The 21,705-nt window shown below is 40.9% G+C and overlaps 2 protein-coding genes across 14 annotated transcripts in view; one reads left to right on the top strand and one right to left on the bottom strand.

Annotated features, from left to right (window-relative positions):
• The window catches only part of POLH (DNA polymerase eta), a 29,579-nt gene extending 20,693 nt beyond the window's left edge, over positions 1 to 8,886 (bottom strand). Inside the window, exons 1-4 of one of the 5 annotated variants that reach the window (XM_060162990.1) lie at positions 8,636 to 8,886; positions 5,152 to 5,292; positions 4,753 to 4,887; positions 3,099 to 3,316 (exon numbers count right to left, since the gene is read on the bottom strand). In XM_060162990.1, coding sequence (XP_060018973.1) covers positions 3,099 to 3,316; positions 4,753 to 4,887; positions 5,152 to 5,288 — 490 coding nt within the window. In that variant the 5' untranslated portion in view covers positions 5,289 to 5,292; positions 8,636 to 8,886. Of the gene's footprint in view, positions 1 to 2,935; positions 3,317 to 4,752; positions 4,888 to 5,151; positions 5,293 to 8,635 lie in introns of those variants that run through there. The other 4 variants (XM_060162991.1, XM_060162993.1, XM_060162995.1 and 1 more) reach the window with 4 other exon arrangements.
• A 149-nt stretch (positions 8,887 to 9,035) lies between these two features.
• The window catches only part of XPO5 (exportin 5), a 48,546-nt gene continuing 35,876 nt past the window's right edge, over positions 9,036 to 21,705 (top strand). For 8 of the 9 annotated variants that reach the window (XR_009542959.1, XR_009542960.1, XR_009542961.1 and 5 more), the window contains exons 1-9: positions 9,036 to 9,326; positions 10,951 to 11,072; positions 12,001 to 12,073; positions 13,154 to 13,291; positions 13,688 to 13,870; positions 16,808 to 16,834; positions 17,378 to 17,563; positions 18,199 to 18,275; positions 21,317 to 21,416. Coding sequence is in view for 5 of the 9 variants with exons in the window: in XM_060162983.1 (XP_060018966.1) it covers positions 9,222 to 9,326; positions 10,951 to 11,072; positions 12,001 to 12,073; positions 13,154 to 13,291; positions 13,688 to 13,870; positions 16,808 to 16,834; positions 17,378 to 17,563; positions 18,199 to 18,275; positions 21,317 to 21,416 (1,011 nt within the window). In the remaining 4 variants the exon portion in view is untranslated. The remainder of the gene's footprint in view (positions 9,327 to 10,950; positions 11,073 to 12,000; positions 12,074 to 13,153; positions 13,292 to 13,687; positions 13,871 to 16,807; positions 16,835 to 17,377; positions 17,564 to 18,198; positions 18,276 to 21,316; positions 21,417 to 21,705) is intronic. The other variant, XM_060162985.1, reaches the window with a different exon arrangement.

Raw genomic sequence — 21,705 nt, 5'->3', positions numbered from 1 at the left:
AATAACAGTACTATCATGTAATTAAAAAGCACAATTTTTTTAAACATTGTTTCACAGCAAATTAATGCAGTTTATACTCAACTGCATCTTTTTTTTTTAATTTTATTGGAGTATAGTTAATTTACAATGTTGTATTAGTTTCAGGTGTACAGCAAAGTGAATCAGTCACACATATACATACAACCACTCTTTTTCTTAGATTCTTTTCCCATGTCATTACAGAGTATTGAGTAGAGTTCCCTGTGCTATACAGCAGGTTCTTATTAGTTATCTATTTCATATATAGTAGTGTGTATATGTCAGTCCCAATCTCCCAATTTATCCCTCCCCCACCACCTTATCCCCTGGTAACCGTAAGTTTGTTTACTACATTCGTGACACTACTTCTGTTTTGTACATAAGTTCATTTGTACCTTTTTTTTTTCAGATTCCACATATAAGCGATATCATATGTTTGTCTTTCTGTGTCTTACTTCACACAGTATGACAATCTCTAGGTCCATCCATGTTGCTACAAACAGCATTATTTTTGTTCTTCTTTATGGCTGAGTTATATTCCATTGTATATATGTAACACATCTTCTTTACGCATTCCTCTGTCGATGGACATTTAGGTTGCTTCCATGTCCTGGCTATTGTAAATAGTGCCTCAATGAACACTAGGGTGCATGTATATTTTTGAATTATGGTTTTCTCTGGGTATATGCCCAGGAGTGAGATTACTGGGTCATATGGTAGTTCTTTTTTTTTTAAACAACTTTTTTTTTTTAAAGATGTTGGGGGTAGGAGTTTATTAATTAATTTATTTATTTTTGCTGTGTTGGGTCTTCGTTTCTGTGCGAGGGCTTTCTCTAGTTGTGGCAAGCAAGGGCCACTCTTCATCACAGTGTGCGGGCCTCTTACTATCGCGGCCTCTCTTGTTGTGGCTCACAGGCTCCAGACGCGCAGGCTCAGTAGCTGTAGCACACGGGCTTAGTTGCTCCGCGGCATGTGGGATCCTTCCAGACCAGGGCTCGAACCCGTGTCCCCTGCATTAGCAGGCAGATTCTCAACAACTGCGCCACCAGGGAAGCCCAACAACTTTTTTTTTTTAACTTTATTTATTTTATTTATTTTTGGCTGTGTTGGGTCTTCATTGCTGCACATGGGCTTTCTCTAGTTGCAGCGAGCGGGGACTACTCTTAGTTGTGGTGCACAGCTTCTTACTGTGGTGGCTTCTCTTGTTGTGGAGCATGGGCTCTAGGTGCACGGGCTTCAGTAGTTGCAGCGCGCAGGATCAGTAATTGTGGCTTGTGGGCTCCAGAGCACAGGCTCAGTAGTTGTGGCACACAGGCTTAGTTGCTCCAGGGTATGTGGGATCTTCCCCGACCAGGGATCAAACCCGTGTCCCCTGCATTGGCAGGCGGATTCTCAACCACTGCACCACCAGGGAAGCCCCGATATCGTAGTTCTATTTTTAGTTTTTTAAGAAACCTCCATACTGTTCTCCATAGTGGTTGTACCAATTTACATTCCCACCAACAGTGTAGGAGGGTTCCCTTTTCTCCACACCCTCTCCAGCATTTGTTGTTTGTAGATTTTTTTTTTTTGCAGTAGGTGGGCCTCTCACTGCTGTTGTCTCTCCCGTTGTGGAGCACAGCCTCCAGACGCACAGCCTCAGCGGCCATGGCTCACGGGCCTAGCCGCTCCGCGGCGTGTGGGATCCTCCCGGACTGGGGCACAAACCCGTGTCCCCTGCATCGGCAGGCGGACTCCAAACCACTGAGCCACCAGGGAAGCCCTGTTTGTAGATTTTTTGATGATGGCCATTCTGACCAGTGTGAGGTGATACCTCATTGTAGTTTTGATTTGCATTTCTCTAATAATTAGTGATGTTGAGTACCTTTTCATGTGCTTAAAAAGCACAAGTTTTAAAAGCACACGTTATATGAGTCAGAGAAAGACAAATACTGTGTTATCACTTATATGTGGAATCTAAAAAATAAATGAATTAATACAACAAAACCGGAACAGACTCACAGATAGAGAGAACAAACTCGTGGTTACCAGTGAGGAGAGGGGAGGGGAAGGGGCAAGATTGGGGTAGGGGTTTTAGAGATACAAAATACTGTGCATAAAATAAATAAGCAATAAGGATACATTATGCAGCAATTATTTTATAGTAACTTTAAATGGAGTATAATCTATAAAAATAATGAATCACTATGTTGTACCCCTGAAAGTAATATAATAGTAAATCAACGATATTTCAATAAATAAATAAAAAATAAATGAAAAATGATAACAGCAGACAAATTAAAATAATTAAAAGCACATGTACAAAGCAACACTGTACAATTTATAAAGACATATACATATTTAAGAAGATATACATCAGTGAGTGCCAGAGGGTTTGTGGGGTAGGAAGGGAGAAGGGGGAATCACTATGAAGGGGAAAAGTAAAATAAGTAAAGTAAAATGAGAGAGGCCTTGAACAGCCCATCGATGACATTATCCTGATAACTGATTAGAAATTTTGAGTAATTCAACTCCCTGTTGTTTAGGTCCCCTTAAAAAAGCTCACTCTTCGGGCTTCCCTGGTGGCACAGTGGTTGAGAGTCCGCCTGCCGATGCAGGGGACACGGGTTCGTGCCCCGGTCCAGGAAGATCCCACAGGCCGCGGAGCAGCTGGGCCCGTGAGCCGTGGCTGCTGAGCCTGCGCGTCTGGAGCCTCTGCTCCGCAATGGGAGAGGCCACAACAGTGAGAGGCCCGCGTAACGCAAAAAAAAAAAAAAGCTCACTCTTCGTATGAACCAAGTTACAATAATATAAATTAACCTACAAATAATGGAAGTGCGCAGTCAGCCTTCTACTGATAACTTTAACCTGCCCTAGTTATGTCTCAAGAGAAACTTGATGTTAATACAGATTTCACAGCTTCTCAACATCTATATACCTGGAAAGATAAAAGAATTTGTATATCCTTCCATGTGAGTCCTTGTGATTCATTCATGTTGTAGTTTAAGTTTCCTTTCAATCAATCCAAGAAGGAGCAGTGTGACCAAGCAAAGCAGGTTCCAAAGGCAGGAAGCAGAAGCAATATGATGCTATGCAAGTACCTTTCTGAACAGTCCCTTCTGCTGTTGTAGGGCTTTGGGGCAACCCTTCAATGTAGGTGGTTGGCAATAAGTCTGCTGAGAGAGGCTGACCTTGGAGCTTTTGCAGTCTCTCTTGTACAGCACTGGTCAGGTCTACATAAGCCTCATCAATGCTGGCACGTTCAATCACAGCAAAACGAGACATTACCTCCATCACTTCCACACTGGCTTCCCGGTACCTAAGAGCATGAGAGCACAATATACTCACACACATACAGAGCAAGGAAAGGATGCTCTATTGCAGTAGTTGGTGTTCTTTCACAGACTCTTAAGTATAATCACTCCAAGGTATTTTTAAGAATATTTGATAAACTAAGTGTATATATGTTTTTGCAAATCATATTTTTATTTTTATAACCTGGCATCTCAGGTTAATTATTAAAATAATAATTTAAAATTACCAGGTCTTTATTAATAACTCTCTGGTCTACAAACTCATTCCTAAATTTTCTAAAACTGCCTTTGTTCATTATTTGATGAAGATTTTAAGAGTAAAATAAATGATCCAGTTTTAAGTTGGTGGCATGTGGCTTTTCAAAATCACACTCTGAAGTCAACTATATTTCTGGGAAGTTACACTGTCTTTCCCAGCATAAAATTCTATTCAATGCAACGTCGCATATGTCCATTAGCTGAATTAATTCTACTTTAGGGTTACAGTATTAATCTTCAGTCAAATCTGTCTTCTTTTCTGGCAATAATCCCAATGTGAGGTTGGCTATGACACTCCACCTTTAGACTTCTAATTGATAGATGAATTCAGGGGTATCTCAAGTCCCAAGTCAAAGCATGATCCCTACACACACCACCCCACACAGTATAGTGTACTGTGAGAACGTGGAGATCTGAAAATGAATCCTCAGTCTTCCACTTCCTAACTGTGCGAACTTAAATTATTTAACCTCTCTAAATTGGTCCCTCATTTGTGTGTGGGGGTGGGGGTGGGGGGGGATAATACTAGAACCTTCCTTATAACAATGTGAGATTTAAGAGACACTGCCAATGAAGAATTTAACACAGTGCCTGGCATATGACATATGTTCACTATACACTAGCTATTAGGATTATTATAATGACTGGGGCTTGTATCTACCTGTAACTTGGCTATGCCTATACTAATGCCTCCCATTCCAAGGCTAATTTTCTAAAATCTGGGCAGAGATCGCTCAGTTCAAAAACAGAAAAATTAAGCTTCTTTGGGACTGTTCAGTTCTGGCAAATAATTCTAGATATTGCACTAGAATGTGAGTTTGACTCAGTCTTCTCTGGAAAAACTCTTATTAGTTTCACAGTCAATTTAATTACTTCAAACACTTCAGACTTTTGGCCTGAGAACATGGGAAGTGGAATTAAGTTTTAATTATAACAACCAATTGTTAAATAATTAAGGAACTGAAAGGGTATTAAGGGTGGCAATTATTATAGGTAATAATGATTCCGAACTGTTCCTAAAACGCAATATTAAAATCTGTTTTCATTCCACACTGAAAATTTAGCTGACTAAAGGGAACTTTTTCAGATGTTATTTACATAAAACGAATTAGAAACATGAGTTCCTAGCCTCATGAAATGCTTCCAACTCTTCCATTCCCCTTAAACAAGCTTTTCTTCTTACTTGGTGAGGTTAGCTTTTCCATGGGACTCACGAACTTGTGCCAGTAGAAGATCTGGACATAACTTCTTAGCATCATCTGCCCACATGTATCTAGTGACCCCAAACGCACGAGCTTCATAACTTACTGAAATGATTCTAAGGTTAGGAAAAAAAGGGGAACAGAAAAATATTACATGATCACAAGCAAAAATAATTAAAATTTAACATGATGAATAGGTTATAAACATAATAGTATAAACTTTTTGGTCACTGATGCCACTATTCATTCTCAAACATAGCAGTTCAGAATCCCCCAAAACAGGACCTAGCATAGTGCCACGTATTCTTTTTTTTTTTTGCCATGTATTCTTATAGATTAAAACAGTAGTTGAGAGTTACAACAATAACTATGATACATACCCACCACCCTTCCATGATTTGTACTGTGCAACTGCACAAGGTTTATTCCTCAAATGAGGATTTTGCCGCTGTTCCACTTGAACAAAAAAACAGTCCATGTCCACTAGAGTAATTACCCGGTCTTGTCCATTAGTCATTTTTCTGTAAGACAATATTTTATGGACAGTTAGAAAGGATATTGAATAAAAAGTGCCAAAGAAAATTATACTTCCATTCTTCCATTGTTGAATTACCATAAGCATGGGAACATGGAAACTAACAATAATGAAACAGGCATTTTCATATACTGCTGGCAGGAAAATAATAAACTGATACAACTTTAGAAAGGTAATAAATATTGAAAGCTTTAAAGAATACCCATCCCCCCAAAGAATTGAACACTTCACAAAAGAAGATATACAAATAGTCAACAGTCACATGAAAATGGCTCAACATCATTAGTCATAGGGAAATGCAAATTAAAACCACAATGCAGGCTTCCCTGGTGGCGCAGTGGTTGAGAGTCCGCCTGCCGATGCAGGGGACACAGGTTCGTGCCCCGGTCCGGGAAGATCCCACATGCCGTGGAGCGGCTAGGCCCGTGAGCCATGGCCGCTGAGCCTGCGCGTCCGGAGCCTGTGCTCCGCAACGGGAGAGGCCACAACAGTGAGAGGCCCACGTACCGCAAAAAAAAAAAAAACCACAATGCACGTCAATGGAGGGATAAAGTCAACAGTTAATCTAGTTGACAGACAAATCTCAAATATAAGTTCAGGGAAAAGAGAAGCAGAAAATGATATATAACATCAAAGCATTCATGTGAATTTTTAAAACTTTTTATTTTGAAATACTTTTACACTTACAGAAAAGTTGCAAATATAGTAGGGTTCTCCTATACCCAGTTTCCCCTAAAGCTAACATTTTATACAGCACAATTATCAAAACTAAAGAATGAACATTAGTATAATATTCACACTACAAACTTTACTTGAATTTTACCAGTTATTCCACTAATGTTCATTTTTGGTTCCAGGATCCAGCTTAGGATCCAGTCTTAGTCTTCACGTCTCCTTAGTCTTCTCCAATCTGTGACATTTCATGTTTTTCATGACCTTGACACTTTTGAAGGGAACTACTCAGTTGCTTTGAGAATGTCTCTCAGTTTAGGTTTGTCTGATGTTTTCTCTTGATTAGACTGAGGTTATGCATTTTTAGCAAGAATATTATGGAAGGGTTCTGCTTTTCTCAGTGTATCATGTTGGGAGGTACATGATGTCACTGTGTGTTAATACTGGTGATGTTAAGCATATCATTTAGTTGAGATAGTGTTTGCTAGGTTTCTCACTGTAAAGTTACTATTTTTTCCTTTCTTAGGAGAGATACTTTGAGACTATGCAAATACCGTTTCTCCTCAAACTTTCAACCACTAAGCACCCATCAGTGGATCTGGCCTGTCACAATTTGTGATGTTCTAAAGGTGATTTTCTACCCATTCATGTAAATTTTTGAAGACAAAAAGAAAACAATACTACATACTATTTGTAGACAGACATATATAAAGGTATGGATGCTAGACTGAAAGAACAAACCTTATACACAATGAATACAGACTAACGTTTTCATTTAACATTGTTAGAAATCTAAAAGGATTCAGTAAACTAAAGCAGTGGCTCTGCAAACTTTGCCACAGATTAGAATCACCTAGGAACATTTAATACTATTGATTTCTGGCTTCTACCACCAGACATGTAACTTAATTGGTATGGGTGTGACCTGGCCATCATGATTTCTAAAAGCTCTCTCTAATAAGCTCTCTCTCATGATTTTTATTTTTATTTATTTATTTAATTTTGAAAGAAGGCATCAGGGATTAGAAGTTGGGTGCAGAATGGCTTCATTTAAAGAAAAAGAGAAAAAGGAAGACAATAATCTTTGGTTTATTATTAAAGAAAGAATTCTTGTGTGTGTGTGTGTGTGTGTGTGTATGTGTGTGTGTGTGTGCGTGGTACGCGGGCCTCTCACTGTTGTGGCCTCTCCCATTGCCCAGCACAGGATCCGGATGCGCAGGCTCAGTGGCCATGGCTCACGGGCCCAGCCGCTCCGCGGCATATGGGATCTTCCCGGACCGGGGCACGAACTTGTGTCCCCTGCATGGGCAGGCGGACTCTCAACCACTATGCCACCAGGGAAGCCCTCTCTCATGATTTTTAAAAGCAGAGATTGAAAACCACTGACTTAAAGTAAATAAGATATTTGTGGAAACACAGTAATTCATGATTTAAATATGAGAGAACACAGGTTATACAGTTGAGTAAGCACTCAACTGTATTCTTTTTTTTTTTTTTTTTTTTTTTTTTTGCGGTACGCGGGCCTCTCACCGCTGTGGCCTCTCCCGTTGCGGAGCACAGGCTCCAGACAAGCAGGCTCAGCGGCCATGGCTCACGGGCCCAGCCGCTCCACAGCATGTGGGATCTTCCCGGACCGGGGCATGAACCCGAGTCCCCTGCATCAGCAGGCGGACTCTCAACCACTGGGCCACCAGGGAAGCCCAACTGTATTCTTTTTTTAAAAAAGTATCAAAAATTAACATTCACCTTGAAAAAAGTGTCATGCAACTACAAAGCTGGAAAATTAGGGAAAAGAAAATGATGAATTCAAAAAATCAGAGTATTCAAGGCATTAATTCCTTACAAATTCCACTCACCTAAAACAGGCAGAACGTAATACTTTAAACATTTATAAGTTAAAACCATAACATACCAGAAATCACTTTACCTTGACGTGGCTTCTGTACAGTCCTGGAACAGATAACGCCAAAGTAAAAATAGTAAATGCATTGTCACACACACACACCCAGGTAAGTACATTAGATGCAAACACTAGAAGTGGAGTATGAACAGGGAGCAGTGATTTAAGTAGAGCAAACATTTCCTAAATATACAACACCAAAACGGATATTCAGATTTTAACTGTTTTAGTTTTCAGTTTATGTATTTTGCTGGAGAAAGCAAGAGTTTTTTAAAGATGAAAAATGAAACATACTCTCTGCCAAAACCTTCCTTTGGGAATAAGGATTACACTATTTTGAAGTCATATAAATATTATATACATATATGATATACATATATATTTCATATATATGATATATGTAGCACTTCAAATGATCAAAACTGTACAAACCTTCGGTATTTGCAATTATTCATCATTAACGATCTCGATTTACCCCAATCTTTAAAAACAAGTTTGGTGCCAATCAGGTGATAACACACCCAAGGAAAATACGTACAGGTGAAGAGGGAGGTTTAAGAGCTACCATTTTCTTTCCACAAGAAAAATCCTCTTAAGAGGCAATACCAGGGCCTTTTCTCTCTGTGAGCAAGTATTTCTATTTCATGTAATTTCGGCCCAATGTTGTCCCCAGTTACTGCTATAGTATACAACCAATAGCCAAGGCAACATGAAAAGTCTAAAAACAGAGATACAGAACTGTTCTAAATTCTCTTACCAATGTGACAACACTTGGCAAAACCGCCACCAGCGGACGCCACCGATGCTGGACTCGGTGTCCACTGGAAGGACGATGAAGTGGTCTTGAATATCCGTCTCCTTTCCGGGAACGGATCAGTCGGTTTCGAGAGAAATTTATTCCCGGCAACGACGGAGAAAAGGACCTAAGCGCGCTGACGATCCTCGCCCTGGCAGCAGCCGGCACAGCCGGGCGGGTCCAGCCTTAGCCACCGAGATCTGCTCACAGCCTTTCCGACAGTTATTCGCCGCGCGCGCCGCCGAGGGCCGTTGACGCGCCTGCGCACCGTGGCCCCTAAGTCTCTCGCTCCGCCCACCAAGGAGCAACAGTGAAAAGGAAGTCGCCACTTCCGCGGGCGCATGCGTACTGGAGGGTCGGGCGCGTGCGCAGCGCTGGCTTTTTCCCGGCTGGGTCTTCTGCGGCTCGCGCTCCTCCTCCCGCTCCCCACCGTCCCCCTTAAGCCCGCCGCGGCCGGGTACCAGCGTGTGGTCCCGCCAACGGAGCGATCCGTGCCTCGTGCTTCCGGGACGTCCGTTGTGCGCGCTTGCGGCGCGTGGCACTAGTCATGTCGATGGATCAAGTGAACGCGCTGTGCGAGCAGCTGGTGAAAGCGGTGACGATCATGATGGACCCCAGCTCCACCCAGCGCTACCGGCTAGAAGCCCTCAAGGTAGCTGGAGTCTGTCGCCCCGGGCCTGCTCCGAGACCCTCCCCCAGCCCCAGCAGTACCGGCGCAGCCCAAGACCCTGGCCGTCTCCCGCCCACGCGGCCCCTGGACCTCGGTCCCCAACCCCTGGGGGCCCTCCCCTCGCCGCTTTCCGCGCCTCTTCCCACTCCCCGCCTTCTGTGCTCGCCGCTCCTGCCCTTCTCCCGGGACGCTGTCGTCCCTAGCTCTCTGTGGCCGTCTCATCTCACCACCACTTCCCACTCCCCCCTCGCCACTTCTGTTTGCTCTTCTCCGTACCACGACTCCCTCCACAGCCTGCTGCACCCACTTTATTCCCTCAAACCCCACATCCCTGCATCCCCTCGCTTTCCCGTGGCGCACGTGTCCAGCCCATGTCCAACCCGTCCCCAACACCGGCCACATTCTTTATAGTCTCCGCTGCACTAAACGTTTCCTTGCTGACCCATTCCTGACCCGCCCTAACCGAGCTCCAGCCCCTCTAGTGCCCCTTAACACCCTTACACCTCTCCATAACCCACTTCTGTGTCTTGGGTATTTCTGGCCTAATTCTCACCCCACCCCTCCATGTTTTTTATTGTGTGATATTCTTAGGCTTTGCGCAAAGATGAACTTCTGCCACTTACTTTGCATTTTCACAAGGGTCTTTTGGTTTCCTGAAAGTAGTTTTCTTGAGTGTCGGATGCTCTGCTACCGGGACTGACTCTTGTAGTGTAATTTGGGAATGCTAATACAAAACCAATGGGGATGCTAATACAATTCGAGTTTATTCCCCCATCAAACAATGTATGTGGGCTGTGAGAAATGACCTCTAGGAAGAAATATTTGTGCCGTGTGTATTTTAAGAGATGTAACTTCATAAAGTGGAGTGAGCATCACTTGGAGGAAACTTTACAATATATAGATGTATGCCACAGGATTTGGAATCAGAAATATTTGGGTTCTATTAGTTTCTCTTTTACTATGAAATATTAAAGATAGACACAAAAGTAGAATACTGCAACGGTCTTGTGTATACCCATCACCTGAACTCAGCAGCTGTAAAGATTTTACCACATTTGCTTTATCCCTCCCCCCACCAAAGGTTTTTAAAGCAAATCCTAGAAATTGTCATTTTACCTGTATACTTCAGGGGTGTATCTCTAACAATTTTTTACTCATTTATGTCAAATTTATTTTTTCTAACACTAATTGGCCATTGCATGGGAAATCTGGAACTATCAAAGTGAAAGGAATGTTTATCAGTTCTTTATTCATATAATATTGATCTAGATTTTGCAGCTTAAAAATATAGCTCAGGGGCTTCCCTGGTGGCGCAGTGGTTGAGAGTCCGCCTGCCGATGCAGGGGACACGGGTTCGTGCCCCGGTCCGGGAAGATCCCACATGCCGCGGAGCGGCTAGGCCCGTGAGCCATGGCCGCTGAGCCTGCGCGTCCGGAGCCTGTGCTCCGCAATGGGAGAGGCCACAACAGTGAGACGCCCGCGTACCGCAAAAATATATATATATATATATATATAGCTCAGGTTGGAGTTGAAGATGAAGTTTACTGTTTTTAGTCCACACTCTCTCTTGGCTCCTAAGGGAAACACTAACTTTTCTTCTTTTCAGTTTTGTGAGGAGTTTAAAGAAAAGTGCCCTATATGTGTCCCTTGTGGCTTGCGGTTGGCTGAGAAAACACAAATTGCCATCGTCAGACATTTTGGCCTTCAGATCCTGGAACACGTTGTCAAGTAAGGAGCTTTTGGACCTTACCACTGAAGTGTATGAGAGAGCAAATCTTTATTTAGTGTATAACTCATAGAGGTACTGTTTAGGTGAGTAGAAAAGAGCAATCCCCAGGGAGAAAGGAATGATTCCTGAGAGGTTATCACAACCTCACGGGAGCTCTTATTCAGAACTTAACCTTTCTCAAGTTTCTTCATCTGTGTAAAGTGCATAGTACATACTAAGCATTCTGCAAGTATTAGCTCATAGTCATTTAGCTAGCATTTATTGAGCTCCTAATATATGCCAGCAGACCTAAGATTTTTTTAGAATAATGCAGTGTATAGGTAAATGAATCTCTGATTAGGCAACACGCCTTTAATTTCTTTTCTTCTTTTCTTTTTTAAGTTTGAGTGTGAATGGCAAATTCTAAGCAAGATTATATGAGAATAACTGAAAACCCTTCCTAACTTGAGTCTCCTACTCCCAGTGCCTATCAGAAGCATCAGCTTTTAAGATTTAGCCACAGTTTTTCTGGAATTGTGCTATTACTTTCCAGTAATTTGGGAATTACTGAACTGAAACCAGTTCAGAAAGGAAGTTAGTGTTTTCAAATTCTATTTTCTTCTGAAAATCAGCTACATTTTCGCAGTTGTCCCAGGTACATATTTGCTTTTGGTCTGTCAATAAAATCAAGGAGAAAAGCTCATCTGTGCACAGATCCTGTGTGGATTCTAATTAATGGACTGCTGCCTATATAAAACTCTTTTTTTCTGTTAGCATTTTGGTTAAATGTGGACTGTTTCTCTCCATTCTTTGAAGGATACCAAAATCCAAAGTATAGTTTCTTAGTGAAATCACCAGCATTATTTTAACACAGGAATCAAAGCTAATCTGTTCTGAAGAGAAGACTTCTAATTTAGTTCTGTTGACTTTATGCATTTTGGTGGCCAGGTTTCGGTGGAACAGCATGTCTCGATTGGAGAAGGTCTATCTGAAGAACAGTGTCATGGAGCTGATTGCAAATGTAAGGAATGGTTGGTTGGAAGTCCTGTGTTTCCGAGGTAGTTTAGACAAACTGTAACTTTTCCAATGTAGCATTTGTGTAAAAATTCACTGCTTCTACATAGGTCAAACAGCATGCTTTATATAATATTAAATGTTACCTTCAAGATAAAAAGAACCACCATCACTAGAAATCACAGTTCATCACGTTTCTCTTACTGGATTTAATTAATCCCTTATGTGTTGACTTCTGTTTTTAAAATTATGAAGACAGGGCAGAGAGATTAAACATTTTCAGCAAATGAGTAAGAGTCTTAGATTAATCAATTCTAAATTAGATTACACTTTGCTATTTGTTTCCTTTTATTCTAAAGTGAATTACTTTATGATATTAGCAATAAAAAATATGCTGAATGAGTTTGATTCAGGAGTTAGAATATGACTTTGAACATGTTTAGAATCCATAGCCTTTTATGTTCTGTTTCACAAAGGGCATGAAAATGGGAATTCACACCCCTTTACGTCCCCAAAGTCTAGTGTTGTTAATAGAAAAAAAAAATTCCCTTCAAAATTATTAACTTAGCTAGCTAAGGATTTGTATTTTATTAATTCTGGGGAAACTTGATAGAAGTCATAATTCATTAGTCTTGATATCAAACTTCAGAAGAGAGTCCCAGTAATGGTCTTTCTGTATCTTCTAATACTAGAACTATTGGTAAAATATTCAGTTACTCCTTATTGTCCCACTTTATCAGCCTCTCCATGTGTTCCTTATTTCCATACTTTTCCACCCTGGCCCTCTTACAAAATGAAAACAATCAATATGAGAGTCTCTTCAGTTTGTAAAGGAGAAGAGCAGTGATGTCTTCCTTGCTCCATGAGACAGCCATTTTATTAGCTGATGCAACCCTCTGTTAAGCTTTAAGTGGGAAGGATGATTAGTGAGAATTCAGGACAGGTGACTCAGATATGGAGAACAGGTTTGTTTATTCTGTTTAGTTTAAAAGTAGGCCTGCTCATGAGTTTCGTACACTTTTACAGCCCAATTTTTTCCCTTGAATTCAGGCTTGCAGACCTCTTAATATCTCTTATTCTTTTTCAGGGAACACTGAACATTTTGGAAGAGGAGAACCATATTAAAGATGTTCTGTCTCGAATTGTAGTAGAAATGATCAAGCGGGAGTGGCCACAGCACTGGCCTGACATGCTAATAGAATTGGACATTCTTTCCAAACAAGGGGTATGTAGTACAGCTGTATCAATTCAGGGGTTTTTTTGATTTTTTTTTTTGTTTTCTTTTGCGGTACGCGGGCCTCTCACTGTTGTGGCCTCTGCCGTTGCGGAGCACAGGCTCCGGACGCGCAGGCTCAGCGGCCATGGCTCACGGGCCTAGCCGCTCCGCGGCATGTGGGATCTTCCCGGACCGGGGCATGAACCCGTGTCCCCTGCATCGGCAGGCGGACTCTCAACCACTGTGCCACCAGGGAAGCCCCAATTCAGGTTTTTGTTTTTGTTTGCTCTTCAGGGTGTTTTTGGTTGGTTTGTTTGTCTTGTCAGCAGAAAAGAGCCTTTGGTCATATTTATAATGAAAAACATATTTCAGTTTCATTTAACTACCTTCTCTCTATTGGTATAGGAAACACAGACAGAATTAGTGATGTTCATCCTTTTGCGACTGGCAGAGGACGTAGTGACCTTTCAGACGCTACCCCCTCAAAGACGAAGGGATATCCAGCAAACGTTAACCCAGAACATGGAAAGAATCTTCACTTTTCTACTTAACACACTTCAAGAAAATGTAAACAAGTACCAACAAGTGGTAAGGGATAAATACCACCTCCCTAAAGTTCTGTTTTCTAATATGAGTGGGTTTGTTTGTTTTTTAAAGTTAATCCTTTAGCAAGAAACTAGGGTGTTCAGTTTAGTAAACGGAACGGCTATTTTATAAGCAAAAAAGAAACAAAGATGGCAGGAAAAACTGGAATTAATTTTCTAAGAAGCTCAATTCAGTGAGTTTCCATACCTACCAGAAAAAAATAATTCCTTTTATAGTAAGAAAATTCCTAAGAAAATAGTATAAAAATGAAGATTAATTTCTTTTTTTGTTGTTTAATTTATTTTTAAAATTTTGGCCATGCCGTGCAGCTTGTGCGATCTCAGTTCCCTGACCAAGGATTGAACCCGGGTCATGGCAGTGAAAGCACCGAATCCTAACCACTAGACCACCAAGGAACTCCCTGTAGGTTAATTCTTAATATTTGAAACCCAGATTCCTGATAGGTCAGGATAGTATCCCTGTTAAATTTCGATGTCCCATTTAGTCTTGGTCCCTTTTGCAGTGGAAACTGTGCCAAGTTTTATTAATCTTGATTACATGATTCCTGGTATTTCTTCCTGATGAGGTTTTTCTTCTGCAGAAAAAGGCAAACCAGATACTGTCTTTCCAATCATTGTCATTTTTAGCAGAGAGCCTTTAGAAGAAGGCTGTGTGAAAGTTAATCTAGTACCATGGTTCTCAAAAGGAGGGACGATTTTGCCCCCCAGGTTGTCACAACTAGGGGTTGCTACTGGCCTCTAATGGGTAGCCAGGCACGATGCTAAACATTCTATAATGCCCAGAACAGTCTTCCAAAATGATTTTCTGACCCAAAATGTCAATAGTATTGAGGTTTCAGAACCCTAATCTGGAATCCTCATACATGCTTATTTCACACACAAAAAATCATTAAAATTTGGGTTGCCAGGGGTTTTCTGCCCCTGACATCTTCCTTAAGTCTATTTTCAGGGAAGCACTAGATACTAACACAAATGATGACAAGGTACTATTGGTTTCAGGGTAGTGAGAAACTCACAATGAATACCTAATATATATATATATTTTTTTTAACATCTTTATTGGAGTATAATTGCTTTACAATGGTTATATACTTTTTCTTGCTTTACATGTTATTTAATCCTCAAAACAACCCTAAGAGAAAGTATTGTCTCCATATTATGGATGAGGAAACTGAATTTCAGAGAATAATTATTGAAGATCCTCTAATAAATGATTATAGTGGAATTCACACCCCATTCTTTTTAGCAGAATGGACTCTTTCCCCCCACATATCTCCCTGGGATTTTACAAAAGAAAATATCAAAGTATTTGCATTTAAAAACCTATGTGTATTGAGGGTGAAAGAGATTGGGTTTTTTTTTTTGGCCACGTTGGGTCTTCGTTGCTGCACGGGCTTTCTCTAGTTGCAGCGAGTGGGGGCTACTCTATGTTGCGGTGCATGGGCTTCTTATTGCGGTGGCTTCTCTTGTTGCAAAGCGTGGGCTCTAGGCGTGCGGACCTCAGTAGTTGTGGCTTGCGGACTCTAGAGTGCAGGCTCAGTAGTTGTGGCGCCTGGGCTTAGTTGCTCCGCGGCATGTGGGATCTTCCCGGACCAGGGCTTGAACCCGTGTCCCCTGCACTGGCAGGCAAATTCTTAACCACTGTGCCACCAGGGAAGTCCAAAGAGGTATTCTTTCCATTTTCCCCTAGGAGATTTAATCCCTAAGAGACATGAACAAATTATGAATGCTTCAGTGCCCTAGAAATCTAGCCAACATGCCAGAGCAGGGCCGATTGATGATGGTCTGACACAAGTTAGAGATACATCCGCTGGTGTTTTTCTTTAGCCTTGGTGTCCATTATCTCCATCTGTTAAACCAGGCTACCAGGACCAGAGCACACCAAGGGACATCTCTTGTACCTGAAACTTCTCAGTTTCCTCATAGTTCCTTCTCTGCTTCCATCCCTTCACCTTCCCACGTAGGGAGTAGGCTGAATGGTAAACAAGGATGGGATGAGTAGGCTTACTCTCCCTGTCCATCACCTGGCGCCTGTACTGGTCCCAGGGGGCAGGAGGATAGGATCCGAATGGGAATGCAGGATTTGTTGGAGGAGATGGTGAAGGCTGGATTTGGCTGTTGTTGCCTGGATCCCTTTCCTTCTTGGGCAGCATCAGTAGATGCTGGTGAGAGGGTTCTACTCATCTCTGCCCCATTAACACCGCTCTTTGACCACTGATGGTGAGGGCTTAATACTTGTTCTTTGTTAGAAAAATTACTTTTTGAAAGTTGAGAAAAGGAATTGTAAAACAAATCCTTTATGATGCTAATGGTGGTAAGTTTTTAAGTACGTCAGGAGTTGTTATTCCTGCTTGTAAAATTATAAATTGTATAATTTACTGAACAGACATTATTTTGGTCTACTTAGCATTTAATATTTTTGTGTTTGTGGTTTTCCTACAGTTATGTCCCTACATACACGGTCATAAATTGTACTCATTTTAATTTTGTTTCTTGCTTTTTTCCATTAACATTACATCATTTCAGTATACCTTTGCCAGTTATAATTTGTCTCTATTTTAATATAGAAAAAATACTAATACTTTGATTTAAACTATATTTCTTTCATCACTAGCAATGTTGAGCCTGCTTCATTGTTCATCCGTTAGTTGTATTTCTTTGTAAACTGTGTGCGTTGAAACTGTCTTTGTGGATCTTAATGTTCTAGTAGATTTTGTCATATTGCTGAAACTAAAATAACCCGTCCTTCTTTGGGAGAATATCAGTTTTGTATTCTTAGTAAAGTTGTATTCTTTTCCAAGATTAAAAGTTGAGTATTGGAAAATCATTGTTCAAGGGCCTAGATTATGGGGGTGGAAAGTTATTACATAGCCTTTTGCTCTTTAAAAACATTTAGATCCTTATACTTCTTTTCTTTCAGAAGACAGATAATTCTCAGGAGTCAAAGGTAAGAGCTCTTGGTGGAGTTGGAAGGAGGCTTCTTTGAGGCTTTCAGGTACAGGGATGCATATATCTAGTGGAGGGTGACCTCGGCCTTGGTTTTCTTTCGTTTTGCTTCTTTTTTTGGCTGTGCCGTGCGGCTTGTAGGAGCTTTAGTTCCCCGACCAGGGATCAGACCCATGCTCTCAGCAGTGAAAGCAAGAAGTCCTATCACAGGACCGCCAGGGAATTCCCTCAGCCTTGGTTTATTTGATCACCGAGCTATGGTGGAAGGGAGTTGAAATGATAATATCTGAGATTTGTTGAAGGATGTAAAATGGCCACACATGCCAATATAGTCGTACTGATGGGCATCAAGAATGCCATCATTTGATAAGTGTGTGTATCAGAAGAAAACCTTTGAGTTGCCTGTCAGTAACAGTTGCATGAGTACATTTTATTGTTTGTTTTTCTTTTTAGAATTAGAAAGTAGAAGGAGCTCGGGTATAATCACAGCTTTCTTGTCTGTTAGTGAGGACTTAATAGCTAAAAGTTACTTCTTTTCATGCAGGCCCAAGCAAACTGTCGAGTAGGAATTGCAGCACTGAATACTCTAGCGGGCTACATTGACTGGGTGTCCATGAGTCACATTACTGCTGAAAACTGTAAACTCCTGGAGATGCTGTGCCTGCTTCTGAACGAACAGGAACTTCAGCTGGGAGCAGCTGAGTGTCTTCTCATTGCAGTCAGCAGGAAAGTAAGTTACCACTTCACACTGGCTTTGACGGTCTCTGAGTGATGCATATGTGTGTTTAATTCTATGTTGTGATGAAAGACATTTAAAGGTTTGGGTTTTTTTGTTTGTTTTTTTGTTTTACTTGACACCAACTTAATTACCTGCCTCCAACCTTTTGGACAACAGTTTGCCGATATCCTAGGAATCCATTGTCAGGATATTTAGAGATTTGTAGGGCTACTTGGTTCTTGAAAGAGCTGTGAATCTTGGTACTTCATGCTTAAGAAACTATATAAGCGTAATGTTAAAGTTTAAAACTCACATCGTGTTACGTCAAAGAATTGTAGAAGGTGACTCTACTGGCTTTGTAGCTGTCTTGGCTAACAAGTGGGATTGTGACTCTTCTCCATAAGAATGTTATTTTCAGATGTAATTTATTTTGCTTTCATATCATCATTATTGCCCAACACATTTTAAAATATAAGTCTTATCCAGGTTTGGATTTAAAGAGTTTTTTTTCAGTGTTCAGTTAGCCCCAGGGCTATGTGAGAAATTAGGAAGTCAGTATATTTGATTTTATAGGTATAGAAGTTGTTAGTACTTGGAGGTTTTTAATAACATAGTTATTACCTGTGTTTCCCTAAAATCGGGTCTAGGGCAAGTTGGAGGACCGGAAGCCCTTGATGGTCTTATTTGGAGATGTTGCCATGCATTATATACTCTCCGCTGCGCAGTGAGTATCTTCTTTTCTATGTGTTTTCTAATTTCTTTGTCATTTTTGTATCTCATTTGGATGTATCTGAAGTTCCTGTTTGACTGTTAGCAGTCAGTTGACTGTGTTTTTAATAGGAAAATCAGGCACTCTTAAAGGGACTTTTTCACCTTTTTGAAGATCTTATGCTGGAAATAAGTTGTGGCTGTTGACTCAGCATCCACTCACATTCACAGTTTTCCACATTGTCCCCAGACAGCTCATCTCCTTGGTTCTCTTTGTGTGCTTTTGATGATCCCTGAGCCTCCTAGTAGCCTTGGTGACTAGGCCAGAGAATGCTCTGATCTGACCAGAGTATGTCCCAGGGCCTTCCTTGATTGCAGAACTCGAGACACTCCTCCCTCTCTCCTTGTCAAAGTAATCAATGCCTGAAGTGCTGAGGCTCTAGGAAGCAGCAGGAACAATGTGGTCAGTGTGAAATATGTGTATAAATCCTGTAAAAACATTCTATGTCCTGAAATAGTGGCTTCTGCTTATTTTCTTCTAATCGCTCTGAAAAATGTTAAAGCATTTCTTGATATGTTTTTCTTACCAGGGAGTCAGGTAGAACTGTGTATTACAGTAGTTGAAACTGTCACAGCACCCATTTTTCTTCAATACTCTTTCTTCACTTTTGGTGCCAGGGACAAATGAAAAGATGTGAGACACATATATTACTTAAAATTTCTTACTGTCCATTCTAACATAGCTTTTATGATGGCTCTTTCCTATGGATACTACAGGTCTGTTTTTAAGGAGTCCTGTTAATTAAATTCATAACATATCTTTTGGGTGGCCACTGTAGTTACTGTTTTCAGGGCCCATTTCTTAGTTCCCTAGAGACTATGACATTCACACTGAGGTGGCCTATCTCCATTTGTGCTACTGGTACTGGTTAGTAAAGCTGTGATTCAAACTCAGACTTCAGAGCCTGCACTAGAAACCATGATGCCACGCTGTCCTTCAACATCACTAGAGCCTAGGTCTTTCTTACCCTGAGGCCCATGCTTTTTATGTTATACTGCACGCCTCCAGAACACGCTAATATGGCTGCTGTCCACACCAGTCCTTATTAATTCTTTTTTTTTGCGGTACATGGGCCTCTCACTGTTGTGGCCTCTCCCGCTGCGGAGCACAGGCTCCAGGCGCGCAGGCTCAGTGGCCATGGCTCACGGGCCCAGCCGCTCTGCAGCATGTGGGATCTTCCTGGACCGGGGCACGAACCCGCGTCCCCTGCATCAGCAGGCGGACTCTCAACCACTGCGCCACCAGGGAAGCCCCCTTATTAATTCTTGTTAGTGCAAATCGTCCTACATCATTGTAGGTCAGGTTTTTCCACCAAATAATCTTTTTTTTAATTTAAAGGGGTATTTGCATTCTAAAATAGCACATAAGTGATTACTGATCTGAACTAAATGACTTGGAGAAATGAGATACCAAGTTACGTTTTTAATACCATCTTTAAAAAAAGATTTTGTTTTTTTAGAGCAGATTAAGGTTCACAGCAAAATTCAGGGGAAGGTACAGAGATTTCCCATATATTCCCTGCCCCCACGCATGCATAGCCTCCCCCATTATAGCCATCCCCTGTCAGAGTGGTACATTTGTTAGAGCTGTTGAACTTACATTGACACATCATAATCATCCAAAGGCCATAGTTTACCTTAGGGTTAACCTTGCTGTTATACATTTTATGGGTACGTTCTCTGAGTTTCAGCAAACGTGTAATAACATATATTCATCATAATAGTATCTTACAGGTTTTTCACTGCCCTAAAAATGCTCTGTGCTCTGCCTGTTTATCCCTCCTCTCCCACCCAAACTCCTGGCAACCACTGATCTTTTTACTTTCTCCATAGTTTTGCCTTTTCCAGAATGTTGTATAGTTGTAATCATATAGTATGTAACCTTTTCAGATTGTTTCCTTTCACTTAGTATCATGCATTTATAGTTCCTACACGTCTTTTCATGGCTTGGTTAGCTCATTCCTTTTTACCACTGAATAATATTCTGTTGTCTGGATGTTCCAAAGTTTATTTATCCATTCACTTACTGAAGGACGTCTTGGTTGCTTCCAAATTTTTGCAGTTATGAATAAAACTGCTATAAACATCCGTGTGTAGGTTTTTGTATGTTCAGCTCCTTTGGGTAATTACCAAGGAGTGTGATTACTAAATCATATGGAAGAGTATGTTTAGTTTTGTAAGAAACTGTCAAACTGTCTTCCAAAGGGGCTGTACCATTTTGCATTCCCACCAACAATGAATGAGAGTTCCTGTTGCTCCACATCCTCACCAGCATTTGGTGTTGTCACTGTTCTGGATTTTGGCTATTCTAATAGGTGTATAGTGCTATCTCATTTTAATTTGCAATTCCCTGATGACATTTGATGTGGAGCTTGTTTTCATATGTTTATTTCCCATCTGTGTGTCTTCATTAGTGAGGTGTCTATTAAGGTCTTTGGCCCATTTTTTAATCAGATTTTTTTCTTATTGAGTTTTAAGAGTTCTTGTATATTTTGGATAACAGTCTTTTATCAGATGTGTCTTTTGCAAATATTTTCTCCTAGTCTGCCACTTGTCTTTTCATTCTCTTGATTATAGTCCTTTTGATTTTGTCAGTGGTGTAAGGAATTACTGCATGCTCCCCTAGAGATCTCTCTAAGTCCTTCCTCAGTATCAACCAATGTCTTTTTGTGCAGTTTTTATACATATAAGTATATATATTGCTTTGTGGAGTCATGCTCAGAGTTTACAATATTATCCCAAAGTACTCAAGGACTGCATTACCCCAAATTAGTGTGTCTCTTGAAGGATGAGATGGCATTGAACCCTATTCCTCATCGATCTTTCAGTGTTTGGTTGGAGGTTTTTGGGTTGGTTTGTTTTTTGATTTTTCTTTTTTAACTTTAATAATCAACTGAAATTTGAATGTTGGAGCACAGACCACATACAGCTCCATTCCATGGGACTCTCTTTGGTGCTCTTGATGTGCTGCTAATCACACTGTTTTCTCCTCTTCAGGACTGCTGACGGAGGAGGCTTGGTAGAAAAACACTATGTCTTCCTGAAAAGACTCTGTCAGGTGTTGTGTGCGCTGGGCAATCAGCTGTGTGCATTGCTGGTGAGCACTTTCTGGAGAGTTTCAGGGCCATTTGAGGAGAGGATTTAGAAAGTTATATTTGTGGAAGGGGTGACACATGCCGTTGATTTTAGCCTGAGGGGGCATTTCCCTACAGATTATTTCTTATAATTCTGTAGATTAAATTATTTTAATTGAGTTTGAATGATATAGATTTTTTTTAACAAATCAATTATTAATGTCAATAGTAAACATTCACATCTGTTATTCCATCTGTTATAACATCTGACTAAAGTCAGTGTTGCTACTCCTGTTCATTTTGGTACTTGTA

The sequence above is a fragment of the Lagenorhynchus albirostris genome, chromosome 10, assembly GCF_949774975.1.
Source record: "Lagenorhynchus albirostris chromosome 10, mLagAlb1.1, whole genome shotgun sequence".
NCBI classification, from domain to species: domain Eukaryota; kingdom Metazoa; phylum Chordata; class Mammalia; order Artiodactyla; family Delphinidae; genus Lagenorhynchus; species Lagenorhynchus albirostris.
The sequence above is the reverse complement of the archived record's forward strand: the minus strand, read 5'-3'. Positions and strand labels throughout refer to the sequence as shown.